The following is a 14,439-nucleotide window of genomic DNA, read 5'->3' on the forward strand; positions in this document are numbered from 1 at the left end:
AGCCTTGAGTTACCAATATGTATTAATGTTGTGATTTGAGGCTCCTTGGCCGTGTCGCATTTGACATATCTCAGACAAGAGGACGTCGACTATTCTAAATCATCTGGGGACCAATGGTATACTGAGACCTCTACATGAAACCGCATACACTTGCTCTGGTCAAGCATTTACTACAATATGGAGTGTGATTTTGTACATCTCCATTCATTTATGGGCTGGAAATGTCAATGCGCTCTATGATACAATATACATTTCCTCGTCCTACGCATCCGGTGAAGTCGACGTCGACACACTTGATGGTGTAGTTTCTGCAGTAGAACCGACAGGTATCGAGTCTAATGGTATCTTTCTTCTTGGTCTCTTCAACTCCTCCATGGTAACCCCATCTAACTTTGTGATTCCAACAACCGGAGGATCCCCCTTCTTGACAAACTCATATTGACCTATATTTGTACAAATCAGTATATGAGAAGGACATGAGGTTCACATTTACTGACCTGGCATTTTATTGCCTGCTAATCGAAACGCGTCTCTTGCGACCTGTTCGTGTACATCTCCCTTCAACTCAAATATGATCTTGCTGACAGCAATCCTGGAAGCCCAGTGATCAAAGGAACCCTTTCCTTTACCTTGACGAACCTATGAAACCATTAGGCCTCCATTCTTGCGATCTTAGATATAGTCCTGGCGCATGTGCTTACCTCGTTACCACTGCTGTATACACCAATTTGGGCAGCAACTCTTTTATACAATCGATATCTCATACCCTTCAGTCTGACCTTAATAGCGTCCTCCCCAACCTTCAATTGCTGCGCACTAACACGGCGATGATGATCGCACATTCGCAAGCCATATTCCCCCCATACTAAAGTGGTACCTCTAGCTGATCCTCCTGTCGGCACACGGGGTCTTCCTTTCCGTGACCTCTTTTTTTCTGGCATCGTAGGCAGAAGCCAATTGCCTGAATTGACGGCTGTGCTAGAAAACGAACGACAGGACTGAGAAGTGTGGTTCGAAGGTGCGGAGAAAGCTGTGGCTTGGGCTAGGATGGGACCAAGAGGTCGAATTGTATTGGAGGCTAATGAAAGCCTCCCAAACTGAGCCGTGAAGCTCTGCAAACTTTGGGGCTTCATGGTGGATGGCTATGGACGTTATTGTCGACCAAATCTAAAGAAATCCTAGATCCTCAAATTCGATGGTTCAATGTGTTTACCTGATTCTTGAGGCATCGATAATTTTTGGACAAAATCAATTTAAAGTGGCAACGCGTTACTTCCGCGTCGGGTCGTCGCGTATTACATACCGTAGGTAACCAAAAAAGATGCAAGCTAATTCACAGCACCATTTTCATCCAGCAATTGCTTCTATCAACGAATTTATTTTTCTGTAAAACTCATAGTATTTCCAAAGCGAGCTATCGCTGAATCTGCTCAGTATGCCTGCGGATATTAGAAGCTTCTTTGGAGGTAAGCCTGGAACTTCTATGGCTACACCCATTCGAGGAAAGGAGAACAAGAAGGAGGAAGATTCCAAGAAAAAGAAGAGCAGTAAGTTGCTCAAATTTCTTGAGCTTTTACAATGGTACTAACATAACATAGAAAGTCGCAAGGTTATTGAGGATAGCGAAGATGACGAAGAACCATTGTTTGTTTCTTAAAGCAACCCTGCTAAGCTCCTACTAAAGTCTTGCAGGCCAAAAAAGCCCGAACCCAAAAAAGCTGCGCCTAAGAAATCAGTGTATGGTTTGCCCAGTTCCTCCTTTCTTCACATTGTTGACCTGGTAATTTAGAAAAAAAGAAGAGCCTGAAGGAAAGGAAACGACCGCGGATGACTTCTTTGCTTCGAGCAATAAACCCAAAGCTAAACAAGTAAAATCGACTCCCGTTAAGGCAAAATCACCGCCACCTGAAGCGAATGGTCGATCTTCTTCTCGGAAAACGGCGCCCACAACATACAAAGTGATCGAAGATGATGATGACTTCGACGAAGACGACGATATATTTGCAGCAGATGCAAAAAAGACAGGCAAGCGAAAGGACGACGGTTATGTCGAAATTGACAGCGACGAAGAGGTCCTACCAAAACCCAAGAGAGTTGTGTCAAAGTCGAATTCTACACCAACCACAAAGGATAAAGATATCAAGATGAAGGATATAGGCGATGACGACGTTTTTGTTGTACCTGATGATGACGACGATGATGACGACATGATGATAGTTGAAAAGCCAGGGAAGAGTTCTGCTGTGAATGGCAAGAAGCGTAAATCTATTGATATAGAATCCGAGGACGAGGAAGACGTTACTCCTGCAAAGAAACCCTCTAATAGCAAGAGCTCAAAGCCACCACCCGCCAAAAAACCTCGTGCCCCGCCCAAGAAGGTATCCGCTCCAGAGAGCTCGAGTATACAGGCAATCCTAGACAGCGTTCCAACAGTTCGAGCCCCAACCCCTCCTCCGAAAGATGACAGTGTCAAGTTCGATTGGCGAGCTGGTGGAGGTGGTGGCAACTCGGGTGCCCCGCCAGCTGCAGGTTGTGCGGAAATTCCTGAAGGTCCTGAAAATTGCCTTGTAGGTTTAACATTTGTCTTTACTGGAATGCTTGACACAATCTCAAGAGATGAGGGAATAGAGCTCGTCAAGCGATATGGGGGCAAAATCACCGGTGCACCAAGCAGCAAAACAAACTTCGTTGTACTTGGAAAAGATGCTGGCCCGAGCAAGCTTAGAAAGATAGCAACTTTGAAAATTAAGACCATTGACGAACATGGTATCTTTCATCTTCTAAGAACCTTGCCTGCTAATGGTGGCGATGGAAAGGCTGCGGAGAAGAACAACGAAAAGAAAGCAGCCGAGGAGAAGAAAATTCGAGAAGACGCGGCTGAGATGGACAGAGAGGAGCGGAGAAAGGCTGCGGAGTTGGAGAAAGCAGAAAAGGAAGCTCAAAAGCTTGCCGAAGCAAAAGGAAAATCCTCTATACCAGCAGCTCCCCGCAAAGCGATAGTGCCAACGTCATCACAATTGTGGACTACAAAGTACGCCCCAACGCAAATGAATCAAATTTGTGGCAACAAAGGTCAAGTTGAGAAGATCCAGGCTTGGCTCAAGGGCTGGGAAACTGCGCACAAGTACAATTTTCAAAAGAGGGGTGCGGATGGCCTTGGAGGTTACAGAGCCATCATTATCCATGGTCCTCCAGGAATCGGAAAAACGACTGCGGCACATTTGGCTGCCAAACTTGCCGGTTATGATATACTAGAGAGAAACGCTAGTGATGTTCGAAGCAAAAAACTTGTTGAAACTGGGCTGAGTGAAGTACTGAACAACACTTCCGTTTTAGGTTATTTCGCAGGCGACGGGAAAGATGTCGATAAGACTAAAAAGAAACTGGTCTTAATCATGGATGAGGTCGATGGTATGTCATCTGGAGATCGAGGTGGTGTAGGAGCTCTTGCCAAAATCTGCAAGACGACCGATATCCCCATGATATTGATCTGCAATGACCGCAAGCTTCCGAAAATGAAGCCATTTGATTTTGTGACATTCGACATGCCATTCAGGAGACCTACGGTTGATATGGTTCGTTCACGTATCGCTACTATCTGTCATCGAGAAGGTATGAAGCTCCCGGTTCAAGTCATCGATGCTCTTATCGAGGGCAGCAATAAAGATATTCGACAGATTATCAATATGATATCTACTGTCAAACTTGATCAAACAGCCATGAATTTTGACCAAGGCAAGGAGATGTCAAAAGCTTGGGAGAAGCATGTTGTTCTTAAGCCATGGGACATCACTAGTCAGCTCCTTGGAGGTCATATGTTTTCTCCTGCTAGCAAATCTACCTTAAACGATAAGATCGAGCTTTATTTCAATGACCATGAGTTTACACCCTTGATGATTCAAGAAAACTACCTGAATACCAAGCCACAACTAGCCAGCAGCTCTGATACACCTAAAGAGCACAGACTCAAAGTACTCCAGCTTGTAGACCAAGCAGCAGAGAGTATTAGCGACGGTGACCTAGTTGATCGAATGATTCACGGGTCCCAACAGCAATGGTCTCTTATGCCTACACACGCAGTCTTCAGTACAGTTCGACCGTCAAGCTTTGTATCTGGCTCGATGATCGGAAGAACCAACTTTACGTCTTGGCTTGGCAACAATAGTAAGCATGGAAAGCTATCTCGTTATGTGAAGGAAATTCAGTCACACATGCGACTACGATCTTCTGGAGACCGACATGAGATTCGTCAACAATATTTACCCGTTCTCTGGGACAAACTCATTCGCCGACTCGATGTTGAGGGCAGAGATTCTGTGGAAGATGTGATCGATCTCATGGACAGTTATTTCTTGACTCGGGAAGACTGGGACTATATCATGGAATTGGGTGTTGGAGAACAAGACATGGAAAGTATCAAATTGGAAACCCAAACTAAAGCCAATTTTACAAGATCGTAAGTTTCCACTAAGTCTTCTCAAAGTTAGCAATACTAACGAACCAAAGCTATAACTCACGTTCCCATCCTGTCCCATTTATGAAAGCAAGTAACGTCTTCCAACCCGCCAAGGTCGCCGCCGTAAAACCAGACTTGGAAGAAGCATTCGAGGAAGAAGATGACGGAGAAGTTATTGCAGAACCAGTCGACGATGATGAAGAAGCCGATTTGAAAAAGGATAAGTATATTAAGCAGCCTAAGAAGAAGCCAGCTAAGAAGCCGGCGAAGAAGAAGGCTAAGAGTAATGAAGATGATAGTATGATTGATGACGAAGAAGAGGAAGAGGAGAAACCCAAAAAGAAGCCAGCCAAGAAGGCCAGTGCTAGTGCAAAGAAGGGGAAGAAATAACCGAATGGGTTGAGGAATTTTGAGGAATTTTGATTCATTTAGGGGGTAGAAAAGATATTTGATTTGCTGGAGAGGTTTTGGTGGTGTATAATTATAGATCTGTATGATTTCATCTGCAGGGTGTGACAGTAGCGAAAGTAATGAAGCAATACGACATGGTTTGGAGTCGAAATGGAGGAGATAGCTCAGTTAAGTTTATTTGCAACTTCTTGCACATATTTAGGTAGTTTTTGGCACCCAGGCCGAATTAAATGTGAAATACACAATGCCATAAATCTTAAAAATTTATTTTATTTTATTTGAGCCGTTCATTTTTATTCAAAGCTTTGTGTCTGCGGGATATCAAGAAAACATCTAGTATAAGATATCGCTATCTATCGTTTCCATACTTCCATCATCATCTATATAACTTTTATAAATCCTTAGCCTAACCTTCCCGTCAATGTATCTAAACATATCTCTTAGGCAACCCCTCCGGTTTGTTACCCAAAACGTCATCAATCTCTTGCATAATCTCTGGGGTCAATTTCTCTCTAATCTTCAACGCCCTCACACTCTCAAATATCTGTTCCGGCTTACTTGCCCCGGTAATCGCACTGCTAACTCTCTCGTTCTTCAACACCCAACTCATAGCCAAATTAGCCATGCTGATGTTGAGTTTCTCCGCAATAGGCATGAGTTTTTCCACAGCGGCAATGTCTTCTTTCCAGGAATCGTCGCCGGTTTTAGCTCTCATGCGGTCGGCAAAAGCGTCTTTGGATGTTCCGAGACGGGAATCGGCGGGGATACCGGCGTTGTATTTTCCGGTTAAGAATCCGAATTTGAGAGGGGAAAAGGTGGTTAGGCCGAGACCGAACTCGTTGTAAAGAGGGAGAAATTCGCCCTCAACTTTTTGGCGCGAGAGGAGGTTGTATAGTGGCTGTTCCATTGTGGGGGCGATGAGGTTGAGGCGGTGGGCGACGGCGTGGGCGGAGGCGATTTCGGCGGCGGTCCACTAAGGGGGGGGGTTAGTTCTGGGGGTGGAACGGAGATTAAGTTTGAGGGGTTGTGGGGCTTACCTCGGAAGTTCCCCAGTAGAATGCTTTGCCGGTGTTGATGAGGTGGTTGAATGCCCGGACGGTTTCTTCCATGGGACAAGCGCGGTCCGGTCGGTGAGCATAGATGAGATCTACATAGTCCAATTGGAGACGTTCGAGAGCGAGATGAGTGCCTTCGATGATACGTTTGCGGGAAAGACCGAGGTTATTGGCAAGTTTCTCGCCATTGGCTTGACCCCAGTAAATCTATTTTGCCTCTTGTAAGCTTACGGGGTAAAAACTTAGGGGTGTGGAGGGGTACCTTTGTTGAGATAACAAGATCATTTCTTTTCCATCCGAACTTTTTGATGGCTTCACCCATTACCCTTTCAGACTCTCCTCCAGCATAACCTTCAGCACAATCAAAGAAGTTGACCCCAGCATCATAGGCAGCTTTCATGCATGCAAATGTGTTTTCTAACGTATGTTAATTCTGCAATGAACCCAAAGAAGATGAGAAACTATACCTTTTTCAACATGGCCACCGTATGTGAGCCAACCACCGAGGGAGATGGCAGATACCTGGAGACCAGATGGGCCTAGGTATCTGTATTCCATCTCTGGGAGGTCTTCTGGAACTGGCACCATTTTGGAGGAGGATTGTGTTATTTCTTCGGAAAAATAGAAAGTGCGAGAGAGGAATTGAGAGATTCTTGAAGATACTTCAAAGTGTAGAGAAACAGAATTCAACTTGCAGAAAATATTTACCCTTCGAAGATGTCGTGATATAGCGGGGGCATGTCGAAGCGGGGCTCTCTCACTGTCAGATATCAAAACTTACCTAGGTACGACTTCTTATCGCTATCCGAAGAGTGGGATGGATACTCTGAGCCTAGGTAATGATCAATGACTACCTGGATACCATCATTTTGGTCATTTCAAGAGTGTCATAGTTTTTGGGCGTTGAGATTCTACTTTAGCCGTTATGTGGTTCGGATGAATATGCACCGACGCCGTTGAATCAAGTAGCCAATGTAATAGTAGAACTTTTCTTAGTCATGAGCTCCACATGTCTTGGGAATGGCGTCGAAATTGGTTGAAAACCTTCTTTCAACCTCAGTAAAGGTCCGGTGAACTCACAGCCATCTCGTGGACATCTTGTGCTGACCGAGTCGTAATGGGTGGACTGTAAGAGGAAATCTGTGGTGAAAATTGACCAGCGTGTTGTTCGTTTTTCTAAGTTGACAAAACGTAGAGGATATCTGCTATGCATGTATCATAATGTAGCCCAGTTCCAAATCCTTGTAGCTCCTCGCTTTGGTCTCAAGTGTGCAAAGTCTGGAACCGTATGCCAGCTTGAAGCGCGAAGGATAATTTCATTGGCGCTGATAGAATGCGACAACTTGGGACAAGGAAGTCGAATCATTGCGATTACTGTCCAGGAGGATTGGTTAGTGGACCAGTTTATATGTAATGAGATGTGGAAAAGAGTGTTCAAACCTAATATTATTTCCATGTTCCCGCTCTGGTGGTGTTATAATCTCTCTCGATGGCTGAGGAAACCGATGAGGCATCAATCAATCATCACGAATCAAGAGCCGTTTAAAATCTTAGATTCGCCTCAAGTATCGGTAAGTACTCAGGTGAGCCTTCTTGGATTCAATTAGTAGTTCCTAGGATCAGATCTTATAGCGAAAACTTCTTCTGCGTAAGTACCGCATCGTTTGTTTGACATTCCAAGTCAAAGGAAATGGAACATACTTGCTGCGTTCTATAGCATTAGAACTCTTCCATCACATCCCAATGGTGCCACTTATTCCCCATGCCTACTTCGTTCTGCTGGCAGGCTTTGCTCTACTGGAATGCTAAAATCTGCCTGCGAAGCAACAGGATAACAAGAAGTAGAGGCATTTCTGTGTATGAAATGTTGGGCATCAGAGGTTGGGACTTCCTGATACACTGCCTTAGTCAGTATCAATCAATTGTAGTTCTGCAACCATGCAGACTAGAGTCAGAGTGACTTTATGGAGGTCTTTTCAAATGATACTTCAAGAACTCAAGCAGTAAAACTTATCTTTTAGCATGATTTCATCTGATCAATTACATCAGTGGAAGAACAAAAAGGCAGAGAGAGGTATTCTACATATCTTTGTAGAGTCCAAAATATTTAATAAAATCCAGGTACAGTCCGATGGCAAATGCTCAAACATAGTGCTGGTGAAGTGGTATGTCTGAAAAGTATCACAATTTGACAAAGATGCTCATTGGCTCTCGAACCGAGAGAGTAAGGAGACTTTCAATGAGGGGGGTGCCACAAAGACTCTGAAGTACCATTCTTGAGTCTCATTTTCATGAACTATGATAGAATCTTATCACAACTTGGACTCGGGGTGTACCCCGTCAGTATTTATTCTTGTGGGGATCAAGTTCTTGATTGTTGTAATTGGGAATAAGAAGTGAAAGATTATAATTAGCTTCCTTTCTGATATTCATCTGAACCTCTGATTGGAAGAGATTGAAAAAAAGCATTCGCTAGATGCCTGCCGCCTTTTAAAACAAAACATCTGCTCCTCCCCTTTGCCCTTTCTTCTTCCTCTTTTCCCACAACAACAACTTCTTCAGATTTCTCTTTTCTCCATCCAAACAAAAGGAATTCATCAAGATACTTCCTTCTTTAACTGATACTGAGATCGCAGAGTCCCTCACGATCTTATTATCTGCTAATCCATACCAAAATCTGTAAGTAAATCACCCTTTCTCCAATGTTTCCCTCTTCAAACAGAAAACTTTCACGTCGCGTTCCCAAAGCACGTACGAGTCCTCCGTGTATCCTTTCTTTCACCACATCTTGCATACCTTCAAGCCTGTATTCCTCTTGTTGCGAGCATCTTTTTCTCGATCTCTCAACTTTTGGGGAGAAAAAACTACACAATCAACAACACCATCACCATCACCATCACCATCTGCATCTCCATCTCCTTCCTCTCCTCCTCCTTTCAAATTCACTCAAAAGCACAGTTCAACGCCACTATTTTCTTGTTGCAACTATCCTCTTATTTTTTCAATCGACAAAATCGACGATCTCTCAGGTGCGCACTCGCTTGAAGAGGCACTTAAGATCAGTTAGGAAGAGGGGAAAGGCCAAGGTCGCGCTTTCTTGATTGGGATCCAATTCACTTGAGTTGGACCCCACCTTTTTGAGTCTTTGCTTTCATCCTCTCGACCTTTCTTTCCTTCGCAACTACAAAGTTTTCCGTCTCTCTTCTCTCTCTTCTCTCTCTTCTTATTAACACTCCTTTCGCGTGCGCTTGTGCAGTCTTGCCTATCAGCTTGGCTTCTTGGGCTCTTTGATCTATTACTTGTCTCTCAATTTACTTCTTGATACCAACTTTAGGAAGGTCTTTGAGTTGGAGCAATACCCAAGTAGTTGGTTCATCTTGCGCATTATTTCACCTTCTACCATTTCTCTCAACACATGGCTAATTCTTTTCACACAGATCGAATCAAATATTCGCAACACTCAAGTCCTTCAAAATGTCTTGGGAGGCTCCTGCCGGTGGCAATGGTTGGGGCACTGGAGAGACTGCAGTAGTCAGTGGTGGAGGTGGGGGAGAGTGGAATAACGCTCCTGCAACTGGTTCTTCTGAACAGTACGCAGCAAATGAATTCAATGATGGCGCCGCGAACGATTATGGCGGATATGGTGGTGGTGAGGAAAATGGAGGCGGTGGTGGTGGTCGCAGTGGAGGCTGCTTCAACTGTGGTGAAGAAGGGTATTGTCTCAACTTTTCGGCTTTTGTTACTCCGCTAACTCACTTTCCGTCAGTCACTCCAAGGCTGAATGCACCCAACCTCCAAAGGCTAGATCTTGCTACAATTGTGGCGAGGAGGGACATACAAAGGCCGAATGCACTAATCCCGCAGTCGCTCGTGAGTTCACCGGTACTTGTCGCATCTGTGAGCAATCAGGCCATCGTGCATCTGGCTGCCCTTCTGCTCCACCCAAGCTTTGCAACAATTGTAAAGAGGAAGGTAGGTTTAAACTCAATATCTCTTAAACATCTTCACTAAGGCTGACTTTCATTGTAGGACATTCAATCCTTGAGTGCAAGAATCCTCGCAAGATCGAGCGCAACGATGTCGAAGATGTTGCTGCTGAAGTTGCTTGGGAAAATCTGATCAAGCAATCTCAAGAAGGTGACTTCGATGACATGAAGTATGAGGTCATGAAATACATCAAGGCTTCTCCAGATGCTACATATGTTCAATTGGAGAATGCGTTCCGTACTCAGAACATTCCAATCTATCTCATTGCCATGGAGAAGGAACTCACCCAGACTTACACCAACATGGACTTGCAGGGTAACCTTGATCGCAAGTATTCTGTTTCTTGGCGCAAGTCGAGCAAGCACAGCCGCCCCAAGGAGAAGGAGAGTTGGCCCGGCACCCCAGAGGAGAATCTTGAGCGACTCGCCGATGCTGGTGAGCCTGTTGATCGTGGTGTTCCTCTATGCTCGCGTTGCAACGAGCTTGGACACACAGTAAAGCACTGCACCGAAGAGCGAGTTGACGGTGAACGCGTTCAAGTTCAGTGCTTCAACTGTGGTGAAATGTAAGTTTTCTTACACTGGCATTTCTTTAAGTATACTAACTTTAAAGTAGTGGCCACCGTGTTCGTGATTGTCCAATTCCTCGTGAGGATAAGTTCGCTTGTCGCAACTGCAAGAAATCTGGTCATAGTTCCAAGGAGTGTAAGTTCGGCAAGATTCTCGCATCTCACAACGCAGGCTGACATCGAACTTAGGCCCAGAGCCACGCTCCGCCGAGGGTGTTGAATGCAAGAATTGCAATGAGAGTAAGTTTTTCAACTCCTCTTATATTCTGGTCTTACTAAAACAGCACAGTTGGTCATTTCTCTCGTGACTGCCCAACAGGTGGTGGAGGTGATGGAGGTCTCTGCAGAAATTGCAACCAACCTGGTCATCGAGGTAAGCCATGTAGCAATGCATTAATAGCTATTAAGTTTGCTAACTTTCTTGCTTATAGCCAAGGATTGCACAAATGAGCGTGTCATGATCTGTCGCAACTGTGACGAAGAGGTCAGTCAAACACACTTCAACAACTTTCATCGAATTCGGAAACCTACTGACATGAACAGGGACATACCGGTAAGGAATGCCCAAAGCCTCGTGACTATTCTCGCGTTCAATGTCAGAACTGCAAGCAGAGTAAGTTAACCTTCGCATCTCTCTGATATTTGTTCTTCGCGACATACTTACATAGACTAGTGGGCCACACCAAGGTTCGCTGCAAGGAGCCAATTGCCGAGGAAGATGCTGCTGGCGATGCCAACGGCGACGATGGCGGTGACTATGGAGGTGGCGATGCGGCTAACGATGTCTATTCTGCTCCTGCTGCTGGTGGCAATGACGATAACTGGGCTACCGGTGGTGGTCAGGAGGTTGTAGGCGACGGTGGTTGGTAATTGACAAGTTGCTCGACTTCTCTCGGTAAAAGCTGCTTGCTTTTCTCACTTACTCTTCGGCGTGGTGGGATGGGTTGCGGGTTTCAAACGAAGAAGTTTAAGAACACTTCGTTGTTGAACGCAGGCAAATAGGCTGGGGCTACCTTAGTGTTGGTTCAGCTTTTCTTTTTTCTCCATTAGTTGCGATCATTCATGGATACTTGTGCTCGTCTAGGCAAGGATACCATCAAAAAACGATGAGAGCACATGGTTATTATAATAGGACAGGAAGGAAATAAAAAGATATTGCTGTGATTTGGGATTTCAAACAAGATAGCTACTTGGTAACTAGATATTTGAGATACAATCAAAAGCTGATTTATATCATAAAAGGATTGAGTTTCTTAATGGTGGTGACTTGGTGGATTTGTTGTGAGACTTTTCTTTTTTTGAAAAAGACATATTTTTTCTTGGCTTCTTTAGATGTAGAAGATGAAATGATACCACTTGAATCTTGACGCAAGAAACTTGAGAAACATAATGGTCAAACAAGAGACAGACAAGCAACGAAGGAAGAAATGTGATAAAAATGGCACCTCTAAAGATATCTTGGATAAATAAGAACAGACAGGTAGGTAAAATCATGTCAAAAGAAGGAGTGTCAAAGTTGCTCAGAGGAATTATTCTTGATGAGACTTGAGAGAGGGAGATACTGAGAGTTATCTGAAACAACAGTGGCCGAAGCAGTTGCTGTGGAGCTGATGCCAGAGCTGATAATGAAAATTCGAGGGACATTGCAGAGGCTAGTGAGATTAAAGAGGTTGATTGTTTGGGTGCTGGTGAATGGGGGATAGGGGATGTGGATGTGATAGGGTATGGAGATTGGGTGGGGAGATTGGGTGGATCGGTTTAAACTTGACTTGTGAGAATTTTGGGATGAGAGCGAGAGGGGGTGAGAGAGGGGAGGAGGAGGAGAAGGAGAAGGAGAAGGAGAAGGAAAGATGATGAGATGGGAAGAGTGGTTAAGTGTTGGAAAAAAGTAGAGAATTATTAGATGGAATGGTCTGGATACTGTGATGCTATCTACGCATTTAGTTTTGGGAAGATTAAACCATATTATTGCTTTGTGGTATATGAAAGTGATATTAGACGAGTCTATCTACTGTGCTTTCAAGTATATCTCTCTTTCACTTCTTTGAACTCCCATTTGAGAGATCGCACAGTGGAGATTTATCTCGTGTGCTATCTTACAGTTTTGAGTGCTGTATTGTATGTCCAGCTTTTTGATGCAGCAACGGGAGACGCCCCCGGAAAGCTTTGGAGTAGAATGATTTCTCCTCGCTATTCCTGAAACTTGACATCTCAAATTATTGTGATCTGTTGTCCTCCAACCCCTCTCAAAGTTTCTCAAAAGTAGGCTTTCTCTTCTGCAATCCACTCAACATCGCATCCTTAACATCCTTCGTCTGGATCGCCGCACTATTCCAAACTCCTGTGTATCTCAAGCTATCCGCCAGTCGATTATCCCTAGCGTGATTCAAAAGTTCCTTGGTACCCTGCACTGCCACCGGACTTTTTTCCGCCAACAGTTTCGCGATACTGAGCGCTTTTTCGATAGCCTTTTGCTTTGAAGGCTCAACATAAGTCACAAAACCTACTCGCAGTGCTTCTTCAGCTCCGAAGACTCGGGCAGAGAGACATACGTCTTTGACCCAGCTGAAAGAACCGACGACCTTGGGAAGGCGCGAGAGAGTCCCAATATCGGCGGCGATTCCGATATCTACTTCTTTCACGGCCATCTTGACGTCCGAGGTACAGATGCGAATATCGGCGCAGGTGGATATATCGATCGAGAGACCGAGGGAATAGCCATGCAGAACACAGATCACGGCTATTTGATGCGATTAGATTGATTCAATTTCCATTCCCAAGGAGAAAAAAAGATGTGAGCGGGGAAACATACGTTTTTCGCACTTCTCGACGCTGCTTATACACGCTTGGAATTCTTCGACGTGACGCTTGATAGCTTGCGCCGTTCGCGCTACATCTGTTGGCCTTCCTTCCTTTTCGGACAAAACTCCATCTTGTGCCGCGGCCTCTACATCCAAGCCGGCTGAGAATGCACGTTCGCCGGCGCCGGATAGTATGATGGAGCGAACGTCGGGAGAATAGGATAAAGTGTCGAAGATAGTGCGGAATTCAAGCCACTAGATCTAGGGGTTAGCGAATGATTGAGGTGATAGTGCGGTTTGCCGATAAAGGGCGCTTACCATGGCCTCGAAAAAAGCATTGAGTTTCTCGGGACGGTTGATTTGCACATGTGCTATATATGGTGCTGGGTATGTGACGAGAAAGTATTTGTAGGTGGGATTTGAAGAGGCCATTTTGTCTGCTTGGGGAGATGCAATGGGCAGGCTTCTGCTTCTTGCTTGTGTTTTGGATTGCTGATTGGAATGCTAATCAAGTCACTAACTTGTAGGATACACTTCTAGAGCAGATTGATGCAGACAGATGGAGATTTCTAGATTTGGAATATTAAGGATAAGTGTAGCAAATCAATAAGGTCTTTGTGAATTACAACTGCAATACTGAAGCTTGAGATGGATGGATGGATGGTCGGCCAACTTGACCTCATCAACACCGAGCCTCGGCTCGTCTGTGAAGCTCGAAGACACGTGATCACACTTTCTATCTTTTCGCGGGGTAGCTTTTCCAGTACCTTCCCCTCTTTATCGAGGAAGAAGTACGACGTTCACGATGCAAATTTAATAAGCCAAGAGCATTGCGAAGTAGTATCAAACAGCTGGTGATATCAAATGATATGATATGATATGCTCAACTTAAAGCCTTGAAAATCTCCTCCACTGCAACCTCACATCTGGCTATTCAAGGTCCCCTTTGAGGTGTTTGGTCCCCGAATACGACTCTGTCTGCAGGTAAGAGTTTGCGAGGAATGTTGGCCATGTGAATGTGAGGCTTTTGGCATGGACAAACTCTGAAGGTTGGCGACACTCTATTTCTCAGTGGCACATTCAGCCATCCTGGTCTTGCACGCTTGTTAACTCTAATTGACAAATATGGTAAATATTTCCATATCAATCGATTGTCAGACG

The 14,439-nt window shown here is 44.7% G+C and overlaps 5 protein-coding genes across 5 annotated transcripts; 2 read left to right on the forward strand and 3 right to left on the reverse strand.

Annotated features, from left to right (window-relative positions):
- Positions 1-26: 26 nt before the first annotated feature.
- Positions 27-1,167, reverse strand: Bcmrpl16. Its single transcript, XM_001551253.2, has 3 exons — positions 702-1,167; positions 498-639; positions 27-443 (listed from the first exon to the last, which is right to left on the reverse strand). The coding sequence occupies exons 1-3, from the start codon at positions 1,131-1,133 to the stop codon at positions 262-264; spliced, it is 756 nt and encodes a 251-aa protein (XP_001551303.2). The 5' UTR covers positions 1,134-1,167; the 3' UTR covers positions 27-261.
- Positions 1,168-1,386: 219 nt separating this feature from the next.
- Positions 1,387-5,103, forward strand: Bcrfc1. The gene is made up of 5 exons (XM_024697132.1): positions 1,387-1,547; positions 1,599-1,644; positions 1,693-1,737; positions 1,790-4,456; positions 4,507-5,103. Exons 1-5 carry the CDS (start codon positions 1,436-1,438, stop codon positions 4,844-4,846), a joined length of 3,210 nt encoding a protein of 1,069 aa, XP_024552947.1. The 5' UTR covers positions 1,387-1,435; the 3' UTR covers positions 4,847-5,103.
- Positions 5,104-5,159: 56 nt separating this feature from the next.
- On the reverse strand, positions 5,160-6,588 carry BCIN_14g02940 (hypothetical protein). Its single transcript, XM_024697133.1, has 4 exons — positions 6,390-6,588; positions 6,185-6,339; positions 5,905-6,129; positions 5,160-5,840 (listed from the first exon to the last, which is right to left on the reverse strand). Exons 1-4 carry the CDS (start codon positions 6,508-6,510, stop codon positions 5,295-5,297), a joined length of 1,047 nt encoding a protein of 348 aa, XP_024552948.1. The 5' UTR covers positions 6,511-6,588; the 3' UTR covers positions 5,160-5,294.
- A 2,576-nt stretch (positions 6,589-9,164) lies between these two features.
- BCIN_14g02950 (hypothetical protein) lies at positions 9,165-11,613 on the forward strand. Its single transcript, XM_024697134.1, has 10 exons — positions 9,165-9,288; positions 9,360-9,635; positions 9,689-9,894; positions 9,952-10,474; positions 10,525-10,613; positions 10,667-10,717; positions 10,767-10,850; positions 10,909-10,961; positions 11,021-11,090; positions 11,151-11,613. Exons 2-10 carry the CDS (start codon positions 9,397-9,399, stop codon positions 11,345-11,347), a joined length of 1,512 nt encoding a protein of 503 aa, XP_024552949.1. The 5' UTR covers positions 9,165-9,288; positions 9,360-9,396; the 3' UTR covers positions 11,348-11,613.
- Positions 11,614-12,451: 838 nt separating this feature from the next.
- BCIN_14g02960 (hypothetical protein) lies at positions 12,452-13,892 on the reverse strand. Its single transcript, XM_001551257.2, has 3 exons — positions 13,597-13,892; positions 13,290-13,533; positions 12,452-13,217 (listed from the first exon to the last, which is right to left on the reverse strand). The coding sequence occupies exons 1-3, from the start codon at positions 13,708-13,710 to the stop codon at positions 12,724-12,726; spliced, it is 852 nt and encodes a 283-aa protein (XP_001551307.1). The 5' UTR covers positions 13,711-13,892; the 3' UTR covers positions 12,452-12,723.
- Between the last annotated feature and the right edge of the window lie 547 nt (positions 13,893-14,439).

Source organism: Botrytis cinerea, chromosome 14 (assembly GCF_000143535.2).
Source record: "Botrytis cinerea B05.10 chromosome 14, complete sequence".
NCBI classification, from domain to species: Eukaryota; Fungi; Ascomycota; class Leotiomycetes; order Helotiales; family Sclerotiniaceae; genus Botrytis; species Botrytis cinerea.

Coding starts and splice junctions, on each gene's coding strand:
- Bcmrpl16 (XM_001551253.2), bottom strand. CDS start 1,133: ATGAAGCCCCAAAGTTTGCAGAGCTTCACGGCTCAGTTTGGGAGGCTT. Junction 640..701: donor TATACAGCAGTGGTAACGAG/GTAAGCACATGC, acceptor ATGGTTTCATAG/GTTCGTCAAGGTAAAGGAAA. Junction 444..497: donor AGCAGGCAATAAAATGCCAG/GTCAGTAAATGT, acceptor GTACAAATATAG/GTCAATATGAGTTTGTCAAG.
- Bcrfc1 (XM_024697132.1), top strand. CDS start 1,436: ATGCCTGCGGATATTAGAAGCTTCTTTGGAGGTAAGCCTGGAACTTCT. Junction 1,548..1,598: donor TTCCAAGAAAAAGAAGAGCA/GTAAGTTGCTCA, acceptor AACATAACATAG/AAAGTCGCAAGGTTATTGAG. Junction 4,457..4,506: donor AAAGCCAATTTTACAAGATC/GTAAGTTTCCAC, acceptor AACGAACCAAAG/CTATAACTCACGTTCCCATC.
- BCIN_14g02940 (XM_024697133.1), bottom strand. CDS start 6,510: ATGGTGCCAGTTCCAGAAGACCTCCCAGAGATGGAATACAGATACCTA. Junction 6,340..6,389: donor CGGTGGCCATGTTGAAAAAG/GTATAGTTTCTC, acceptor AACATACGTTAG/AAAACACATTTGCATGCATG. Junction 5,841..5,904: donor TCTACTGGGGAACTTCCGAG/GTAAGCCCCACA, acceptor CCCCCCCCTTAG/TGGACCGCCGCCGAAATCGC.
- BCIN_14g02950 (XM_024697134.1), top strand. CDS start 9,397: ATGTCTTGGGAGGCTCCTGCCGGTGGCAATGGTTGGGGCACTGGAGAG. Junction 9,636..9,688: donor TTCAACTGTGGTGAAGAAGG/GTATTGTCTCAA, acceptor ACTTTCCGTCAG/TCACTCCAAGGCTGAATGCA. Junction 10,851..10,908: donor CAACCAACCTGGTCATCGAG/GTAAGCCATGTA, acceptor TCTTGCTTATAG/CCAAGGATTGCACAAATGAG.
- BCIN_14g02960 (XM_001551257.2), bottom strand. CDS start 13,710: ATGGCCTCTTCAAATCCCACCTACAAATACTTTCTCGTCACATACCCA. Junction 13,534..13,596: donor ATGCTTTTTTCGAGGCCATG/GTAAGCGCCCTT, acceptor CCCTAGATCTAG/TGGCTTGAATTCCGCACTAT. Junction 13,218..13,289: donor CGTCGAGAAGTGCGAAAAAC/GTATGTTTCCCC, acceptor CGCATCAAATAG/CCGTGATCTGTGTTCTGCAT.